At 34.3% G+C, this 21,974-nt stretch overlaps 1 protein-coding gene across 3 annotated transcripts in view; it reads left to right on the top strand.

Annotated features, from left to right (window-relative positions):
* The window catches only part of LOC148944301 (uncharacterized), a 149,441-nt gene that overhangs the window by 111,188 nt on the left and 16,279 nt on the right, over window positions 1-21,974 (top strand). For all 3 annotated transcript variants that reach the window (XM_089099777.1, XM_089099778.1, XM_089099779.1), the window contains 2 exons: window positions 7,911-8,163; window positions 15,311-15,467. In XM_089099777.1, coding sequence (XP_088955903.1) covers window positions 7,911-8,163; window positions 15,311-15,467 — 410 coding nt within the window. The remainder of the gene's footprint in view (window positions 1-7,910; window positions 8,164-15,310; window positions 15,468-21,974) is intronic.

The following is a 21,974-nucleotide window of genomic DNA, read 5'->3' as shown; positions in this document are numbered from 1 at the left end:
ACAAAACACTTGCTTCAAAATATTAAAATTCTAACAACATCCCAAATAGTTCTAATTGAATACAAAAGTTCAAACATATTCTAAAAATAATTTTTACTGAACATAAATAATTCTTACAAAATACAAGAAGTTCTAAAAAATCCAAAATAGTTCTTACAAAACAAAAATTATTCTTACAAAATAGAAAAAATATTTTAAACGAATCCAAAATATTTCTAGCAGAATAAAAAATAGTTAATACAAAATATAAAATGCTTTTCAAAAATAGCAAAAATTCTAAAAACATCGAAAACAGTTCTTACAGAATACGAAAAGTTCAGAAAAATCCGGAAATAGTTCTTACAAAATATAAAAATACTTTAGACAAATCCAAAATAGTTCTAACAGAATAAAAAATAGTTCTTGCCAAATACAAAATACTTGTTACAAAACCAAAAGATTTCTAACAACATTAAAAATAGTTCTTACAGAATATAAAATTTAAAAAAAAATCCAAATCATTTATTAAAAAAAATAAATAATTCTTAAAAAATACAAAAAGTTTTAAGAAATCAAAAATATTTCTTACAAAACAAAAATTATTAGTAATAAATACAAAAATACTTTACACAAATCCACAATAGCTCTAACAGAATATAAAATACTTGGTGTAAAATACAAAATACTTGCTTCAAGACACTAAATTTCTAACAACATCCCAAATAGTTATTATAGCATACAAAAAATTCAAACTTATTCCAAAAATAATTCTTAAAAAGCAGAAACAATTCTTGCAAAATAGAAAAAGTTGTAAGAAAATCGAAAATAGTTCTTAAACAACAAAAACTATTCTTAAAAATAGAAAAATCCTTTACACAAATCCAAAATAGTTTTAACAGAATTAAAAATAGCTTCTGCAAAATATGAAATACTTGTCACAAAGCACGAAAATTCTAACAACACCGAAAGTAGTTCTTACAGAATACAAAAAAGTTCAAACAAATTACAAAAATAGTTCTTAAAAAACAAAAATCATTATTACGAAATACAAAAATATTTTAGACAAATCCAAAATAGTACTAACAGAATAAAAAATAGTTGTTGCAAAACTTGAAATACTTGTTACAAAACAAAAATATTTCTTAAAACATCAAAAATAGTTCTTACAGAATATAAAAAGTTCAAGCGAAATCAAAATTGTTCTTACGAAACATAAATAATTCTTAAAAAATGTTAAAAGTTCTAATAAATCCAAAATAGTTCTTACAAAACAAAAATTATTCGTAGTAAATACAAAAAAACTTTACACAAATCCACAATAGTTCTAACAGAATAAAAAAATACTTGGTGTAAAATACCAAATACTTGCTTGGATTTGAATACCAAATTCAAGACACTAAATTTCTAACAACATCCCAAATAGTTATTATAGCATACAAAAAATTCAAACATATTCCAAAAATAATTCTTACAAAGCAGAAACAATTCTTGCAAACAACAAAAAGTTGTAAGAAAATCAAAAATAGTTCTTAAACAACAAAAACTATTCTTAAAAATAGAAAAATCCTTTACACAAATCCAAAATAGTTCTAACAGAGTTAAGAATATCTTCTGCAAAATATGAAATACGTGTCACAAAGCACGGAAATTCTAACAACACCGAAAGTAGTTCTTACAGGATACAAAAAGTTCAAACAAAATCAGAAAATAATTCTTAAAAAACAAAAATTATTCTTACGAAATACAAAAATATTTTAGAAAAATCCAAAATAGTACTAACAGAATAAAAAATAGTTGTTGCAAAATTCTAAATACTTGTTACAAAACAAAAAGATTTCTAACAACATCAAAAATAGTTCTTACAGAATATAAAAAGTTCAAACAAAATCTAAATTGTTCTTACGAAACAGAAATAATTCTTAAAAAATATAAAAAGTTGTAAGAAATCCAAATTATTTCTTACAAAACAATAAATTATTCTTAAGAAATAAAAAATAGTTAACACAAATCCAAAATAGTTCTAACAGAATAAAAAATACTTGGTGCAAAGTACAAAATACTTGCTTCAAAACATTAAATTTCTAACAACATCCCCAATAGTTCCTATAGCATACAAAAATTCAAAAATATTCCAAAAATAATTCTTACAAAACAGAAACAATTCTTGCAAAATACGAAAAAGTTGTAAGAAAATCCAAAATATTTCATAAAAAAATAAAATTATTAAAAGTTATTCCAAAATAAAAATAGCTACTGAAAAATATGATACTTTTGTCACAAAACGCGAAGAGTATAATGACATCGAAAATAATTCTTACAGAATACAAAATTCAAAACTATTTTTTAAAAAACAACAATTATTCTTAAAAAATACAAAAACACTTTGCACAAATCCTAAATAGCTTTAAGAGAATAAAAGTTTTTGGCGGTAAAATACAAAATACTTGTTACAAAATACAAAAAATTCTAACCACAAGCAAAGTATTTCTAACATAAAACAGTAAGTTAAAAATAAATAAAATATAGTTCTAATAGAATAAAAAAAATAGCTACTGCAAAATACAAAATACTAGTTGCTGCAAAACAAAATATTTTGTTTTGTGACACAACACCAAAATTCCAACAACATTAATATAGTTCTTACAGAATAAAAAATACTTGGTTCAAAATACCAGATACTTGCTTCAAGACACTAAATTTCTAACAACATCCCAATTAATTCTTATATCATACAAAAAATTAAAACTTATTCCAAAAATAATTCTTACAACGCAGAAAAAATTCTTGCAAAATACAAAAAGTTGTAAGAAAGTCGAAAATAGTTCTTAAACAACAAAAACTATTCTTGAAAATAGAAAAAATCCTTTACACAAATCAAAAATGCTTCTATCAGAATTAAAAATAGCTTCTGCAAAATATGAAATACTTGTTACAAAGTACGAAAATTCTAACAAAACCGAAAGTAGTTCTTACAGAATACAAAAAGTTCAAACAAAATCCCAAAATAGTTCTTAAAAAACAAAAATAATTCTTACGAAATAAAAATATTGTCTAGACTAACCAAAAATAGTACTAACAGAATAAAAAATAGTAGTTATAAAGTTCAATATACTTGTTAAAAAACAAAAAGATTTCTAACGACATCGAATATAGTCTTTACGTAATATAAAAAGTTTAAACAAAATCTAAATTGTTCTTACGAAACAGAAATAATTCTTAAAAAATATAAAAAGTTCTAAGAAATCCAAAATAGTTCTTACAAAACAAAAATTATTCGTAGTAAATACAAAAAATACTTTACACAAATCCACAATAGTTATAACAGAATAAAAAATACTTGGTACAAAATACCAAATACTTGTTCCAAGATACTAAATTTCTAACAACGTCCCTGAACAGGGTGTCTCAAAAAAATGTACTCATACTTAGAATAACGTGAAATCCTTTATTTATTAACATACAGTGAAATGAAATAGCTTCGAATATAGAAGACAAATGTGATTAAGGAATTATGTTCGCAAATGTTCGAATTGATGGCCATTATTGTCCAGACAACGTGGATAAAGCGCACCAAGGGATTCGCAAACATCACGAAACAGGTCATTAGGAACATTGCGACATTGTCTTTAAATTTCCATTTTCAAAGCTTCATTTGTTCTTGGTTTGGTGCAATAAACTTCGTCTTTGAGATATCCTCACAGAAAGAAGTCCAACGGCGTGAGGTCCACCATCTTGCTGAAAGTAAATTTCGCCGTCATCACCAGACATCTCAGGAATTTGTGGACCAACAAACTCCCGAAGCAAGTTAAGGTAGCTCTCATCAGTAACCGCTCCATTAATAAAAAATGGCCCTATGATGCCCAGTGCAGATATCCCACACCACACTGTTACTCCTGGCAAGTAGAAATGGTGTTTAAGTGTTACATGAGGATTTACAGGATCCCAGTACGTGCAATTATGGGGATTAATGGTGCCATTTAATTTAAAGGTTGCCTCATAGCTCCAAACAATTTTGTGTGGAAACCCTGCACATTTCGCCAGGTACCATTCACAGAATTCAACTCGCCGGTCAGGATCGTCTTCGTTTAGGGCATGAATTGGTGTTGGAATGTAGCATTTCCAGTGCAGACGCTTGAACAGCGTCCTTCATCACATTAATGAATCACGTCTTAATGAACATGATTCCTAATCATATTTGTCTTCTATATTCGAAGCTATTCCATTTTGCTGTATATTCATAAACAAAGGATTTCTCGTTATTCTAAGTGTGAGTACATTTTTTTTTAGACACCCTGTAGTTATTATAGCATACAAAAATTCAATCATATTAAAAAATTAATTCTTAAAAATCAGAAACAATTCTTGCGAAATACAAAAAGTTGTAAGAAAATCGAAAATATTTCTTAAACAACAAAGACTATTCTTAAAAATAGAAAAAATCCTTTACACAAATCCAAAATAGTCCTAATAGAATTAAGAATAGCTTCTGCAAAATATGAAATACTTGTCACAAAGCACGAAAATTCTAACAACACCGAAAGAAGTTCTTACAGAATACAAAAGGTTCTAACAAAATCCGAAAATAGTTCTTAAAAAACAAAAATTATTCTTACGAAATACATTAATATTTTAGACAAATCCAAAATAGTACTAACAGAATAAAAAATAGTTGTTGCAAAATTCGAAATACTTGTTACAAAACAAAAAGATTTCTAACAACATCAAAAATAGTTCTTACAGAATATAAAAAGTTCAAACAAAATCTAAATTGTTCTTACGAAACCGAAATAATTCTTAAAAAATAAAAAAATTTCTAAGAAATCCAAAATATTTCTTACAAAACAATAAATTATTCTTAAAAAATACAAAAATACTTACCACAAATCCAAAATAGTTCAGACAGAGTAAAAAATACTTGTCGATTAAAATATTCAAATCAAGAAAATAAAAAATTAAAGATGAAAAGATATTGAAATAGATCAAATATTTTGCTAAAAGTAAGGAGTGATGTTAAAACTTAACTGTCATCTAAAATGCAAAGAGGGGGTTGCCCTCTTTTTAGAAGGTAATCTCTGTATGTGTTAAAAGTTTTAATTTTTCAGGGGGAAATATATAAAACCATTTCAAAATGACCCCCCAACTATAATAAACTAGGTACTGTCAATGACCGGCCATAGATTGCTACGAGGACAGCTGCATAATAAATTCTGGAACTGATGTAAATTGGAACTGGTTTGGTGGAATCGAAACGGTGGTATCAGGGAGCAGAAGTGGCGCAACCGAAACTAAGAGGACCAGAATCACTGAAACTTGGATTGGGACTGGAACCTGGGTTGGTGCCAGCAGATTCAGAACTGGAATCACTTTAAGTGGAGCCAAAAGTGGGGGAGTGGATTCAGGTATCATTTTATTACAAAAAATATTTTAAAATACCGTGGGGAGTGTAACATGATTGGTTGTAAAAACACAAAGCAATGGCCTTAACAGCAAATAACATGGGAATTCCTATACATGCAAGCAAATACCAAGGGAATTCCTATACACGCAAGCAAATAACTTGGGAATTCCTATACATGCAAGCAAATAACAAGGGAATTCCTATACACGCAAGCAAATAACATGGGAATTCCTATACACCCAAGCAAATAACATAGGAATTCCTATACATGCAAGCAAATAACATCGGAATTCCTATACATGCAATCAAATAACATGGGAATTCCTATACATGCAAGCAAATAACAAGGGAATTCCTATGCATGCAGGCAAATAACATGGGAATTCCTATACACGCAAGCAAATAACATGGGAATTCCTATACATGCAAGCAAATAACTTGGGAATTCCTAGACATGCAAGCAAATAACATGGGAATTCCTATACATGCAAGCAAATAACAACGGAATATCTATACACGCAAGCAAATAACATGGGAGTTCCTATACACGAAAGCAAATAACTTAACTATTTCTTTTATTCAAATCCCAACCACAAATCAAGTTATCGTATATTGAACAACCTCTGATTGGCTCATAAAAAATGCCCACGTCAAACGATACATTCATTGTGCAATTCTTATCAAAAACGAAAAAGCTTTAGACCCCTTTTTTCCAATGAGAGTTAGCTTTAGCAACGACACACTCCTAACAAACTATTCTTGACTAAAGGCAATTGTCAAAAAAATCAATCACACTAGGACCGGTATTGCGTACTCGTTCCTCTTTGAAAGATGTATTGACCTCTTGATTAGAATTACCTACCATAAAAACTGGAAGGTCATTGTAATAGGCAATTGACCCTGGTAACCCAATTACTTGAAAACTTCCAAACATATCTATGCCTCAGGTGTAGGTTTGCGTTTAGGTTTTCAAGTGCATATGGCCTTACTACTAATGCGTTGTCTCATTAGGTGTTATTTCATTATTTTATATTCAGTTTTTCTTATGTCTGTAACATTGTTGGATATGTCAAATAATTGTTGCAGTTTTAAAGGACCATAATGATATCTTTTTACATAATTATTATCGTCATATTTGCCATGGAGTTAAATTCATTTAAAATCATTCCACGTATTTACACTCGGTTAAAAACAGTTAATAGAGTTACGCCTAGTCAAATTATAAACAATAGGAATAGGACATTGAGACCAGCATACTTTGGTGTGCTTAGGTGCTCAATAGGGGGGGGGGGTAATTAGATAGGAACCCAAAAAGCAAAAAGCTGTGCCAGTGAAGATGAATATGTGCTTTTTTGTGGTTTCTAGCTTGTTTTGTGAGCATGGGCCAAAGAACCGGCCACCTTACCATAATTTTTTCTTAAATAGTGTCTGGTCTTTTTTTCCCGAATAGACATAAAAAATGTCTAGGACATACGGCATTTATTCTAACAACTTTCTTTGATAAATGAACTAAGTAATGGATACGGAAATTTCATAAAAAAATAACCCACCCGTTTGAACTGTAGCTATATTTAGGAAAAGTCCGCTAGATAGCATTTTAATTGCCGTGGAATTTGCCATAAAACTATGCTGTTTTTTTTACACTTTCAGGCCTGTTATACTCTTTTGATAACTCAACTGCCTATTAGTCATACAAGGTATATACACCAAACAAGATAAGGAACTGGTTTTCACAAATATACGATGAATGAAGTATGAATGAAAAAAGAAAATCATCCAACTTCCATAGGAGCCAGTACGCTGAATAAAACGAGAAGGACATAGCAATTTAATTCAAAGTTCTTTTTATGTCACAGTATTTTTTTTCTGGGAATATATAAATGACAGGACTTCTACAGAAAGCGACCTTCGTATCCTGACTGTGGGATACATTGTTATTATCCTTTCAGTCATTCATACGTCCCTTTAAACTAGACATGCGCAGTAGGATGAAAATAAACCTCAGAATAGACATCTATCTTGTCATCCGAGGGGTTTTGTAGAAGTGTGAGGATTTTTTCTTCTTCTTCGTTTTATTTCAATTCATACTTGTTACAACTTATTATTGGGAACAAGGGCTTGAAATGTTTCATTCCATTTCTGGTTTCATTATAAAGTTAGTCTTAAGTCGTGTTTTATTGTCATAGTTGTGTATTCTTGTTTATCCAGCTGTCAAGTTTTTCGAATTTTAATGAATCCACAGTATCTCCATTGTATTCTATGAATATTCATATAGTTTTGTCATAATATTTTATAACAAATATTATCACAGTATTTTCATAATATTCTCATAATATTGTATTTATTATCATAATATTGTCTCAATATTATAGTTCATTCATAATATTCATATAGTCTATAGTTTTATGAATATTCATAAAACTTACAGTCTTGCAGTCCTTGATCAAAATCTGATCAAAGTACGGACTTTTAAGCATGCGGCTGAGCTGCTATTTTTAATCTTTGTTAAATTTAGTTTAACTTTTATATATAGCGTCATTGTCGACTCAAACATGATGGTAATATTCAAGTTATTGAGAATAAAGTTCCTGACGATGAAACTCCAGAATTATCTCACGAAGTTGTTACGAAATTGAAACCAGAAAAGCAGAAATCCACATCAGACCGCAAAAAAGATTCGAATCTTACGGATATTAGCTTGGGAATTGGCGAGTCTGCAAATAAAAAAAGAGATCAAGGGAATCTTCAACCGACTGCAGTGAAAAAAGAAGAAGATGACGAGAAAGGTTTTTTTTTTTTGTCATTGTTGTCATTGTTTGTCATTGTCATTGTGGATTTATGTTGTTTGTGTGGACCTCACTTCCAAACTTCCCCATTAGGAATAGCAGACGACCACCACTTTAAAACATAGTTTGAGACTTGTTTAACAGCTCGAAGATTTCAGAATACGTCACTGAATAAAAATAAATAAAAAACAAAACAGTATTTTCACATTGTGGCCTGAACCTCGACGCAGGTTATATATATATATATATATATATATATATATATATATATATATATATATATATATATATATATATATATATATATATATATATATATATATATATATATATATATATATATATATTCCTTTGTAAATGAATTTAGCGTTTTTATACATATGAAAACTCTCATTTTTTATTCGTGTAATATGGGCCGTGGTTTGCTCTTTGTTGGATTACAATTTAAGATAAGATAAGATTTTATTCATTATCAATACATATACAATAATACACTGCGCTAGTCTTCCCAAAGGCTGCTTGGCCTGTAAATTAGGGGAGTATATACGGATCACAAACTCAGAGAACAATAGCCAATAACTTACTGAGAAAAAAAAAACCTACATATATAGAGTAAATAGATATATAGACTAATAAGTTTTATTTATAGAAAAAAAACGACGGAGTGACGGAGCTACTGCTCCAGCCATGACCAATAATGAAAGGAGGTTAAAGGAATAGGGATAGGCGTAGAAGAATATTTGACACCAAATGTACGTAGAGTACGAAAAAAAAAAGAAAAGTATAAAACAACATGAACATGTCAAGGTCCGCACTCAGTTTATTTTTATGTACTCTGAAATGCAATATTTTTTTTTTTTTTTAGTACCTTAATTTTGTTTAATTCATGTGGGATTACCTGTCATATTTTTGGTATATATATATATATATATATATATATATATATATATATATATATATATATATATATATATATATATATATATATATATATATATATATATATATATATATATATATATATATATATATATATATATATATATATATATATATATATATATATATATATATGTGAATGAATTTTATTTCCCACTAAATAAAGACAAGATGTCACTAGTGGAGTAAAAAATGGAAAAAAAATAGAGCAATAACACATAAGAAACGCACAGGTATATATATACAGGACAACAAATAAACACTAATATCGCAGAGCATCACAAAGTTCATTTCCAGTTAAGCTCGTATGTAACCTCTTTACTCTTTGCTGAACAACCGTGTACGGGTCGGGTATATTGTAACGGTTACTAATCGCTGTGTTATACTTCCAATGAGGCACTCGCAAGATAAATTTACAAAACCGGAAGAAGCAAGAACGTATTGTACGTTTATTCTTATCAGATAAAAGAGCCCAAAATGGAGAAAGCGCTAGCACATGTGGTGTAACCATCGCCGAAAACAGCTGGGCCCGAATCTGTCGACTACATGAAGCTTTCGAAAAGACAAGCATACCATAAGCTTTTCAGACTTTGCTAGCAAAATCATCGATTAACAAAGAACGTGTCGACTTAACATCCCAACCAATAGGGAGACCAACGTACACTGTGCTTGATGACGGTTTTACTATTTTGTCACCGAGTATTACTTCGGGGGCCGGATCGCTTCCTTTTCGATTAAACAAAATAAACTCTGTTTTACGCTCATTGCAAGACAGACCAATTTTCTCATATGAATTTTTCAGCGCCGTAAAATTCTCTTCAAAACGGGAAAAAGAACGATTTAAATTCAGAATATTATCAGCGTAATTCAATAATGGCAGATCTAGACCAAGATACAGAAAACTAGGCTTAACCACTTGCTGAGCTTCAACTATACTGATATTGTAAAAAGTTGGCGAAGCAATAGCTCCTTGACGGATCCCTTTTCGGACTGGGATAATATTAGAGGAAATTTTCATCCCACCCGGTAGACTAATCTTGACCTTCACTTTAAGTTTTCGATACAAATTACTAAAAGTGAGGACTACCGACTTGTCAAGACCACGGTTATTTGCACTCAACAACAGCTGGCTATGAAGACCGAAGTCAAACGCGCGACTTACATCTAAACCCGCCATAAGGATAGATTCACCGACACATATATAAGTTGTATATTTACTCTATTCCTATCTACCTTAGTTCTACCCTGGATGTTTAACAAAGGATCATAGACCATTGCTCAACACTTTTTCACTTTCGCCAAGTTGCCAATAATTTTAATCTAAAAATCAGGTGTCAGGTGTCTTATAAGATTGTACTTTCCAATACTTTCTAAGATGTTTCCAACAGTAGAGGTTGTGATTAAGACTTTTTCCTGCTAGATGTTTTTCTTGCATATCTTTTTTACATTAAAAAAAAAATTAAAACATAAATGTTGGACTCACATACCTGAATTGGATTCTCAACTTGTTGTATATATATAGATACATGCATTTGTTACACACTATATACCATGGTATAACAGTAGAGTAGAGAAAAGAAAATATAGTAACCCAACTTGGTGGGAATAAAGAGTTATTTACACTCTTCAAACTTTAAAACCCAAATTCGAGAACAAGAAACACTGTTTAAAACCGCTCATCCCATGAATCATGGATTAAATTTGTTCCTCCTCTGTCCATTTCACACATATGTTCCTGATTTTAATTATAGTTTCCTAAATCATTAAAAATCAACACTTTCCAAATAAAAGCGTTTTCAACGAAAAGTGAAGAGTGATAATGAAACCGAAAATGGCCTGAAATTGTTAAATGAAATTCTAAAACAAACAAAATTTAAAGTAAATGAAATTCAAGCTTAAAATTTCAAGCAAGAGGTACTTGCTGTTATTGGTTGAATTCATCCGTTCCTAACCATCCTGAGGAAGCCCGAGTTGTGCACTTCAAAGTGGTAGTCCGGTGGACCTTTCGACGAGCCACATGCCTCACGCAGTTGAACGCCAACGCACACAGGGTGCCGTGAGTTACGGTTAAATAAATTCCCGCGTATCACCTGAATGGAGTTATGAATGGTCTCTATAGTTTATCATCTACTACGGCGTCCCTGGCTTTAAGCGACATGCCCTCGCATCAAGGGATGCTGGCGAGGCCGATAAATGAGTGAACCATCCCAAGCTACATCAATTAAATAAAAAGGCCTCTTGGAGTGTTCTGTTGGAACGTAAGATCTACCAAAGAAGAGACAGACCGCCAAGTCATGGCCTATGAATTGCATAAATATAAAGCAGATGAAATCTACTCTTCCGAGACAAGGATTGTAGGTGTTTTGTCCGAAGATATAGCCATAGCAGAATCAAACGAGAAATATCGATTTCTCAACTCTAGAGTACAGGATGGATCTGGAATTCATGGAGTTGGATTTATGCTGAGCTCTTCTGCTCATCGTGCACTTCTTGTGTGGGTCCCTACTAGTCCGAGAATTGCCTTCGTCTGCTCAAAGGATAGACTATTTAACTTAAGCATCATGTTGGTATATGGACCAACCCGCGGAGCTGCGGAAGACCAAATAGAGGCATTCTACATGGAACTAGAGCATACACTGAAAAGTTGTCCAAAACAGGACTACCTTATAGTAGCAGGAGATTGGAACGGTCCAGTTGGCTCAACTGTCCAGTCACTGCATGATGTGATTGGCCGCTACACATATGGACTACGATGCCAAAATGGTGAGCGTATCATTCAAATTGCTCGAGACAATAAACTAGTGGTTGCAAACTCTATTTCAACACAAGACTTTACAACGCATCACTTGGTGCTCTAATGATAGAATTTAGCCATAATGTACTGTTTGATGAATCTGCGCTTATTAGCAGTGACTTAGATATAAAACAGGTAGTCCGAGAAGCAATTGAAATCAGACTTAAGATTAATAATAATATTTCCTTAAATAGGGACTTGAAGGAGTGTACACTAATTGCTCTATACACAAATTTAATGAAAAGTGATCTTACAAAATATTTTAAAAACCAATAGACATTAACACAGAACCGGTCACAAAAAGACCTTTGAGGTTAGCTGCCAAAAAGGCTGAATTAGCAATAAGAACGTGTTTTGAAATTATTTTTCTTTCATTTCATTGAATGGCCTTGTTTTACCTCACTTTCTTATCAGTCCTGGTTGAAGTTCCCTGAAGTAAGGAGGCTGAGACTGCTTTTGAAAATTTTTTATTTTTGGTTTGATTGGTCACATGTTGTTGTGAGTCTTTTTTCTCTTATATATTTTTGTCTTGCTGAGGACGGCCCTTGGACATAGGGCCGAAATATTCATTCAAATTATCTTCACTGTCTTACAAAAAGATTTCCCTATTCTTCTTCGTGCTTTTGTCGCCTGTACTGGATCCAGAGCATTTGGCGACCATACCCTCATAGGAGTAAAGATTCTTGTCCACCTTAGGACGAGGAAGAAGCAGCCACCAAAGAGAAGACTGAAGATCGCAAAACTGGATTCTGATCACATGAAACAAGAGTTTTGCCTTCAGCTCCAAAACAGGTACGGTGTCCTACCCACTGATGTACAAAACACCGAAGAATTTTGGTGGCAGTTTTAAAACTCAAACACTGAAGTTGCTTCCGATATGCTTGGCTACTCCTTCCCCTCGAAAAGAGCTGGATTTCCAAACGATCCCTAGAGTTGACTGAATAGAGACCTACTTCAAGCCACCTTAACAAGTAGTCAAAAGCTGAACTGAGAAAGCGCATCAAACAAAGCATATGAAAAGACTGTACCCATCACTTGGACGAAGTTACTCATAAACTAGAAAACGCAGTACAAAAGCCACGATTCTAGACGCCCCTATCAAATTCTCAAAGAAGCTACTGGAAAGAAGTCTTCTGTGCCTGACTATCAAAGATAAATAAGGCATACCATGACAGATTGTGTCCTAAAAGCTGAGCGATGGAAAATGCATTTTAGCGAACTTCTAAACCCCAGTGTGAACTTGACTATAGAAACGAAAAACAAGCCACCCTTGGTCTCAACGGAACCGTTCTGTATAGACACGTCTCCACCAGACCTTAACGAAATTATCAATGCCATCTCAAATCTCAAACGACACAAGTCTCCTGGCGAGGACGGCATTCCACTTGGGATCCAAAAAGCATCTTCCCGCCTAATTGCAAGCAAGCTACTGCCGTTATTCACGAGAATGTAAAAATCAAGAATTTATCAAAGGACTGGAAAAGTTCAGTCATCCTCACCGTTTACAAAAATGGTGAAAAGACAGAATGTGTTAATTATAGAGGAGTATCTCTCATAGACAATGCAGCCAAATTATTCGCCGCCATTCTACATTCCAAACAGGGAGAGATATGCGAACACGGGAATACCAGTCGGATTCTGGTCTCGCAGAGGATGCTCAGATCAGATTTTGTCCACTGCTTGATCTTGCAACAATACGAAAGGCACAAATCTCCCGCTTATGAACATATTCATAGAATATGTTGCCACCTTTGATTCAGTTGAAAAGAAATCCTTGTTGAAGATTCTCCTTGAAGATGGCATGCCACAAGAATTTGTTGACATCTTGGAAGCTTATTACGAAGGATGAATATCCCGAGTTAGAATCCATGAGGAAGAGTCGTCATTTTTCGACGGGGAGTGGGGGTGAAACAAGGCTGTATACTCTCACCGGGCCTCTTTAATTATTAAATTGATTGGATCCTCGACCATGCCCTACGGGGATTTGAAAGAATAGTACTTGGTAGAAATGTCAACTTGACGAACCTTAAATACGCAGACAACGTAATCCTTCTTGCGCCGGACCCAAACTCATCCCAGCAAATGCTTGACGAAGTGGTACATTTCTCAGCCTACCTCGGCCTACAAATTAAACGCGAAGAAAACAGAAGTTATTGATTTGAATCGCTACAGATTACCAACTAATTCTCAATGGTCTCCCACTTGAAAAGGTTGACAGTTTCATTTATCTGGGATCAGAGGTGGATTCGAAAGGAGTATGTGATCAAGATGTCAACAGAAAATTATCTACAGCTGAAGCAGTTTTAGCTCAACTTATAAACATCTCTGGGTCTGTCGAGAAATTAGCTTGCGAACAAAGATAAGCATATATAAGTCGACTGTGAGGGCAGTCCTACTCTCTGATGTTGATTTGTGGCCCATCAAAGCAACTCGCGGACGTGCTCTGAAGGTTTTTAACCACCAATGTATACTTTCAGTTTTGCGCTTCTGGACGTCAGATCAGACTTTGAACGACGATAACTGCCGACATCGTTTCAACATCGGCGAAATCTCAAGTGTCATCAAGCCCCACTGGCTCCGCTGGCTTGGAAACGTTTTGCGTCCCTCCCCCCCCCCCACGAAAGCCTCATTAAGCAAATACTTCTCGTTGAACCCTTACTAACATGGCGTAGAAGAAAAGGAGGGCAATTTAAAAATTGGTGGTCGCTCATTAAGCAAGATCAGGAGCCTCCTGAAGGTTTCCATATTTTCAGCCATAAATGGGACAAGCAGTGGCTAAAGTTTGCCAAAAAATTGACACATGACCGGCCATCATGGAAGACACTCATTCAGAAATTTCGTTTGGATGCCGGGTTAGGCGGAAACGTCTTGTCCCGCTGCAAGTGCAAGTAACTAGTAAGTAAGCAGAAAAATTAAATAAGTAAAATATAAATACAAATAGGAAAATATAAAGACTATAAAACTTAAGCTAAATATAAAATATAGATTTAAAACCACTGATTTGCGAGAAAAGCAGAAAAAAACTCCTCCTAAATTGACCCCTTTTTTTGCGTTGCTATTTTGAATGTGCCATAAATTCTCTTGAGTTTTAATTGCATTATGAGTTTAAATTTGGTTGTTGAGTTATTTTTGTTGTTGTTTTTGGAAATAAAAAGAGAAATAAGGTCCTCCAGAACCATTGCTAGCGCGTAGGGTGTCGAATATACGTTTCAATTTCTGTACTTTTTTACAGCGACAAGTAGCAATTCTGCCGACCCAACCTTGTGGCAACGGGGACTGATCCCTGGGCTCCGTAGGATTAAGCTATTGCGGGAATCTTTTTTAATAGAAGGAACTGACTGAGTTCAATTAAGTAAAGTTTACTGTTTTCAATATAATTCAGGGTTATTTAAATACATTTAAAACTATTTTCAGGCTTTTCTGTATATCCTGGAATGACTCATTTGATTTGTTCTTATTGTCCTTTCGTCTGCAAAAATTTCAGCGAAATGGATGACCATCAAATCCATCATCGACGAGAAGATTTTCCTTTGAAGTGCCTCATCTGCCACTATTATACCCATTCCAAAGAGTAAGTTTTTCTTGATTTCTTTTTTAATGCAGTTTACTGCGCTTTGACACCGTTGCCACCTACGCAGAAAATTACGTAAGGGGAAGGAGGGCTAATTTGTCAACACAGCAGAAAAAAAGGCAAATTGTATTAAACTTTTAATGGGAAAATTCCAAAAATCCCAAATTTTGAGGTCCAGGGGCTAGGACTCAAGAGGGGAACCGCATAAGGTATGTAAGTTGACCTAGTCGAACGAAACAACCCCCCCCTTGCAATAGAAAGTTAGTGAAAATTGAAGTTACGCGACGTTAACCTTGTAGTTTAAGATATGGCTAACCTAGATGACCTGTAATTGTTGCTGATAAATCTTAGTCCTTAATTTATCGGTCACTTTAATATAGTACATGTTATTTCTGGACTCCTTTAGAAAGAGTATTTTAATTCAGCAATTTGAAAATTGCTTCAAAGGATTATGGCTGAAAAGCCGTCACATTTCTTGTAAGTGGGTGTATTCACTCCTTAATGTCTGCTATACAACTCACGGCGTTCAATGACGACGTCGACGAAAAGGCTCTTGGGGATATGGAACATGTGTAAACAGCAGCATATGTAAAACATTCTGCAATTTAATGGTACCTTCAAATTGCTACGTCAGATCTAAGTTATCTTTTACACCAAAAAGCTTTGCTGTGGTATTTTTATCCCCTCGGGTCACTTAGTACAAGGTTTCTTCCATAGCGCAAGAATCTTATAAAATAACCTTGGACTGTATATCTTACGTTGAGTTACATTTTTAAGCTACAATACATTTTGCGGTTCCAGTATTTTCGATTCAATGAAAAATCAGACTTTTTGAGTAAATTAATTTAGAAAACTTATTCCACGAGACAAGTTTTTCAAAGAAAAGTAAAGAGCTCAATTAAGCCAAGAATGAGCAAAAATAAAATCAAATAATCTTCCATGCGTAAAATTACTACAAATCACTATCAATAAATAAATGAAACTCCAAACGAACAGAAATTACAACAAATAACCGAGTCAAACTCAAAATGAGCAAACATTAAGATGAGTAGGGCTGATAACCCCTATTCCTTCTCAAGACCAGAATACAATTTGCGCTTTACTGAAAAAAACAAACGAGCAAATCACCGTGGATTGTCAGTTAAATTGACATATAACGATATTTCTTCGTTAAGGTTTCGATAATTTTTATTTATGAAAGTAAGAAAGGTGAAAACATTCCGAATGTATTTTGTTTTCAGTAAAGCGCAAATTGTGTTCTGGTCTTGAGAAGGCATAGGGGTTATCAGCCCTACTCATCTTAATTTTTGCTCGTTTTGAGTTTGACTCGGCTATTTATTGTAATTTCTGTTTGTTTTGAGTTTGAATTATTTATTGATAGTGATTTGTTCTGGTTTTACGCATGGAAGATTATTTGACTTTATTTTTGCTCATTCTTGGCTTAATAAAGCTCTTTACTTTTCTTTGAAAAACTTGTCTCGGGGAAAAAGCTCTTTAAATTAATTTCTGTTCGTTTTTATATTTACATAGTCTTTTTCAAGGAAAAAAAACATTGTATATTTTTCCAGTTTTCTTCTATAAGAATCCATACTATGAGCTGCTATTTTCATGTTGGAGAAACTTTTTCAACAATTTTTAATCCTGTCATAAACAGTATTTTTTAATTTAATTGTATAGCTTCTGAAGTTGACCTGAAAAATAAAACTTAATATTACTCCCAAAAGATTCTATCTATGCTCTTTGACAACCTGGATACAATTACACTCTTTTTATTTATTTAAATTGTAAGAGCAGAAGTAGTAATGGTACTACTTCCAGTAATGGTTCTCGATATATTGCTGAGGTATCTTATTACCAACCATTTAACACAATGCCTTTTGATTTATTTTAAAGCAACATTTAGTTTTAAAAAATAATGGGCCAATTGCATAATTGTGGGGGGTCGGCATGCCTAATATCCCTAAAGACACAGTTGCTGGACTATTCTACTATGCTGAACAAAATGGCCGTCTCAAAATTTTGACTTGTTGCGTTTTTAAAATGAATTGGCTTGAGCGAAGGGCTTCTTGCCCTCCAATCTCTTGTTACTCTTAAAAAGCGCACCTGACATTCGCGCTGTAATTGGAGTGCAAGGGGGAGGACTTCCCCATTCATAATATCTATTAAAAACATTTTAAACAAGTAAAAACAAAGTGAAAACATTTTAAATGTATTTTTTTTCCGTAAAGGGCAAATTATTTTCTGGTCTTGAGAAGGCATCGGGGTTGTCAGCTCTACTCATGTTAATTTTTGCTCGTTTTGAGTTTGAATCGGTTATTTATTGTATGATTTAAATAAATAAAATACAGTTAAAATGTTTTTAAACTTTAATAATTTAAAAATTATTAAAATTATAAGTAATAAATGTAATTACGTGCATATTGAGCTGACAATCCACTGCCATTTTTACAGTAAAGTGCAAATTATGTTCTGGTCTTGAGAAGGTATGGGGATTGTCAAAGACATAATTTCCAGACCTTCCAACTACACTGAACAAAATTGCTATATAAAATTTTTGATTTGATGGCTTTTGGAAATTGATTTGCGTGGGGCGGGGCTGGTTGCCCTCCAGTCACTTTTGACTCATAAAAAGGGCACTAGCCCTTTCAATTCCCAATCGAATGAGCTTTTTTCGAAGTTTCTACGACAACAAGTGGCCACCTCCAAATTTCTATCAGATGCATTACGGGAAAATACGAGGTTGGGGGGGGGGGTTATCCACCCTCCGATTACCCTGAATCTTAAAAAGGGCACTAGAACTTCTGATTACCAATCCAATGAACCTCCTCCGAAGTTTATACGATCACCCTTTTTATATATAGGCTACCTTAAATGCCCCCAGGACATGGGTTTGGGGGGGGGGGCGTAAACCTGAGAGACAGAATTTCCTGTCCTTTCAATTACGTTTAACAAAATGATTATCTCAAAATTTGATTGGATTTTTTTAGGGAAATGGTGGGAGAGGGAAGACGGTTAGTTGCCCTCCAATCACTTTCGACTATAAAAAGGGCACTGGCCCTTTCAATTTCCAATTGAATGAGCTGTTTTCGAAGTTCCTACGACAACAAATGGCCATCTCAAAATTACTATCAGATGCATTTCAGGAGAATACGAGGTGGAGGGGGGGAGAGGGTATCCCCCCTCCGATCACTCTTGAGTCTTAAAAGGGGCACTAGAACTTCTGATTACGAATCCAATGAGCCCCCTCCTAAGTTTATACGATCACCTTTCTATATATACCTTATATGCCCCCAGTGCATAGGGGGGGGGGGGGTTGCCATCCTCAAAGACGTATTTTCTGGACCTTTGAATTACGTTGAACAAAAGGGTATTTCAAGATTTTTATTGGATGTGTTTGGGGAAATGAGATGTGTTGGGGAATTTTTATTGGATGTGTTTGGGGAAATGATGGGGGTGGGTGGGGGGTTAGTTTCCCTCCAATCACTTTTTCAAAGTTTTTTATTGGAGTGTTTAGGGAAATGGCGGGCTTGGGAGGGGGGGTATGAGCCCCCTCCGAAGTTAATACAATCATTCTTTCTATATACACCTTAGATGCCCCCAGGGCATAATTTACAACCCTTGCCCCGAGGGCTCTGAGGAGGTTTTCATCCTCTAAGACATAATTTTTGGACCTTTCAATTACGTTGAACAAAATGGCTATCTAAAAATTTGGATTGGATGGGTGTGGAAGGGGGGCTAGTTGCCCTCCAATCAATTTCGACTGGAAGGGCACTAGCCCCTTCAATTTCCAATCGAATGAGCTGTTTATCGAAGTTCCTACGACAACAAATGGCCATCTCAAAATTTCTATCAGATGCATGAAAAGGGGGGTGATCAGATGCATGAAATTTGCCACCCTATGTCGGTGAAAAGGGGGGGTTGTAATTTCACTAGTGGATAGAGCCTTTAGAATTTGTTCCCAGGAATTTCTGGATTCGGAATTGTTATACTTGAGGGATATTTTGTTTTGTAATAGTTATCCAATTAAGTTCATTGATAAAATAAATGAAAATAGACAGGTTAAACATGATAGTAGGGTTATTGGGTTGTCTCAGTCTGTAGATTTAGTTGTATCAAAAAGCTTCATTTCATTACCATATGTACCTGGTTTGGGTGAGAAACTTTCACGGGTTCTACGTAAATTTGGTATTGATACATATTTCCAATCGTTGAGGCCAATGGGTAGTTTTTTTAGTTCTGGTAAGGATTTAACCCGGGGAATTTTAGTAAGTGGGGTGTATAAAATTCCGTGTTCTTGTGGGAAGTTCTATATTGGTAGGGCTCACCAACAATTTGTTGAAAGGTTTATTGAACACCGAAATTCAATAGAAAAAACCCTACAATTAGGCAAGCCTCCAGAAACTTTCGTTTCAGCTTTAGCAGAGCATATTTGGCTTCAACCAGATCATTTTCTAAAATTTGATGAAGCCTTAGCTATTTCTAATGATAAGGGTTACACCCATTGGGCGAGAGAAGCCATAGAAATTAAAACACATATGTTTGCTAACCTTTCCATAAATAGGGACACAGGTAATTTAAATATTGACTCAATTTATGATAACCTTCTAAAAAGTGAATCCACAGTCAATAAGGGAGTTAAGATTTTAAGTAATCACCAGGGGACTATTTTACCTGTTCGACCAAAACGATTTGCTTCAGTAATAGGTAACACAGGGATTATTTCGCAACAGAACAATTAAAGTAATTTACAGTTTTTTTGTTTTTCCTCAGTTACTCTGGTGTCATCACTGAAGTAACTCTATATTAGCATCTTTTCCCTACGTGGATCAGTTTGCGCCAATTGTACATTTTTGTTTGTTTTTTTTTTGGTGGTGGTTTTATTGGTTTTGAGTTTTATCTTTTTTTTTTTTGTTTTTTTTTATCTTGTTATTCTTGTGTTTCTTTCGTGCTGAAGACGCCTTGTTTGTATACAGGCGAAATATCCGCGTTGTTTTTGTTGTTTTCTTTTCTCTCCACTGGCCACAGTCTCGTTTGTTTGTTTTTTTTTTAGATTTTTCTCTTTGTTGGTTTCTATCAGATGCATTTCAGGAGAATATGAGGTGTGTGTGGGGGGGAGGGGGGAGAGGGGATCCCCCCTCCGATCGCTCTGAGTCTTAAAAGGGCACTAGAACTTCTGATTACCAGTTCAATGTGCCCTTTCTAAGTTTATAGTATCACCCATTCTAATATACCTTATATGCCCCCAGTGCATAGGGGGGGGGGGGGGTTGCCATCGTTAAAGACGTATTTTATGGACCTTTCAATTACGTTGAACAAAAGGGTATTTCAAGATTTTTATTGGATGTGTTTGGGGAAATGATGGGCGTGGGAGGGGGGTTAGTTTTCCTCCAATCACTTTTGACTATTAAAAAGGGCTCTGGCTCTTTCAATTTCTAATCGAATGAGCTGTTTTCGAAGTTTTTACGACAACGAATGGTTATCTCAAAATTAAAATCAGATGCATTTCCCGAAAATACAAGGTGTGGAGGGAGGGGGTATCCAACCTCCGATCACTCTGAATATTAAAAAGAGCACTAGAACTTCTGATTACCAGCCAAATTTGCCCCCTCCAAAGGTTATACGATCATACTATTTATATATACCTTAGTGCATAACTTACAACCCTTGCCCTGAGGGCTTTGGGGGTTGCTATCCTCAAAGACATAATTTCCAGACCTTTCAATTACGTTGAACAAAATGGCTATTTCAAAGTTTTTTATTGGAGTGTTTAGGGAAATGGTGGGCTTGGGAGGGGGGTTAGTTGCCCTCCAATCATTTTCGACTATTAAAGCGGGCACTGCCTCTTTCAATTTCCAATCAAATGAGCTCTTGTCGAAGTTTTTTACGACAACAAATGCTATCTCAAAATTTCTATCAGGTGCATCTCGGGAAAATACGAGCTGTGAGGGGGGGGGTATCCACCCTCTGATTACTTTGAATCTTAAAAAGGGCAATATAGCTTCTGATTACCAATCCAATGAGACCCCTCCGAAGTTTATACAATCACCCTTTCATACTATTAACTTCGTATGTATCCACCCTCTGATCACTTTGAATCTTAAAAAGGGCACTAGAACTTCTGATTACCAATCCAATGAGCCTCCTCCGAAGTTAATACAATCACCCTTTCATACTATTAACTTCGTATGTATCCACCCTCTGATCACTTTGAATCTTAAAAAGGGCACTAGAACTTCTGATTACCAATCCAATGAGCCTCCTCCGAAGTTAGTACAATCACCCTTTCATTATACATCTTAGATGCCCCCAGGGCATAATTTACAACCCTTGCCCCGAGGGCTCTGGAGAGGTTTTCATCCTCTAAGACATAATTTTTGGACCTTTCAATTACGTTGAACAAAATGGCTATATAAAAATTTGGATTGGATGGGCGTGGAAGGGGGGCTAGTTGCCCTCCAATCAATTTCGACTGAAAGGGCACTAGCCCTTTCAATTTCCAATCAAATG

Source organism: Artemia sp. Qi Xiang Cuo, chromosome 14, assembly GCF_049724085.1.
Source record: "Artemia sp. Qi Xiang Cuo chromosome 14, ASM4972408v1, whole genome shotgun sequence".
Lineage (NCBI taxonomy): Eukaryota > Metazoa > Arthropoda > Branchiopoda > Anostraca > Artemiidae > Artemia > Artemia sp. Qi Xiang Cuo.
The sequence above is the reverse complement of the archived record's forward strand: the minus strand, read 5'-3'. Positions and strand labels throughout refer to the sequence as shown.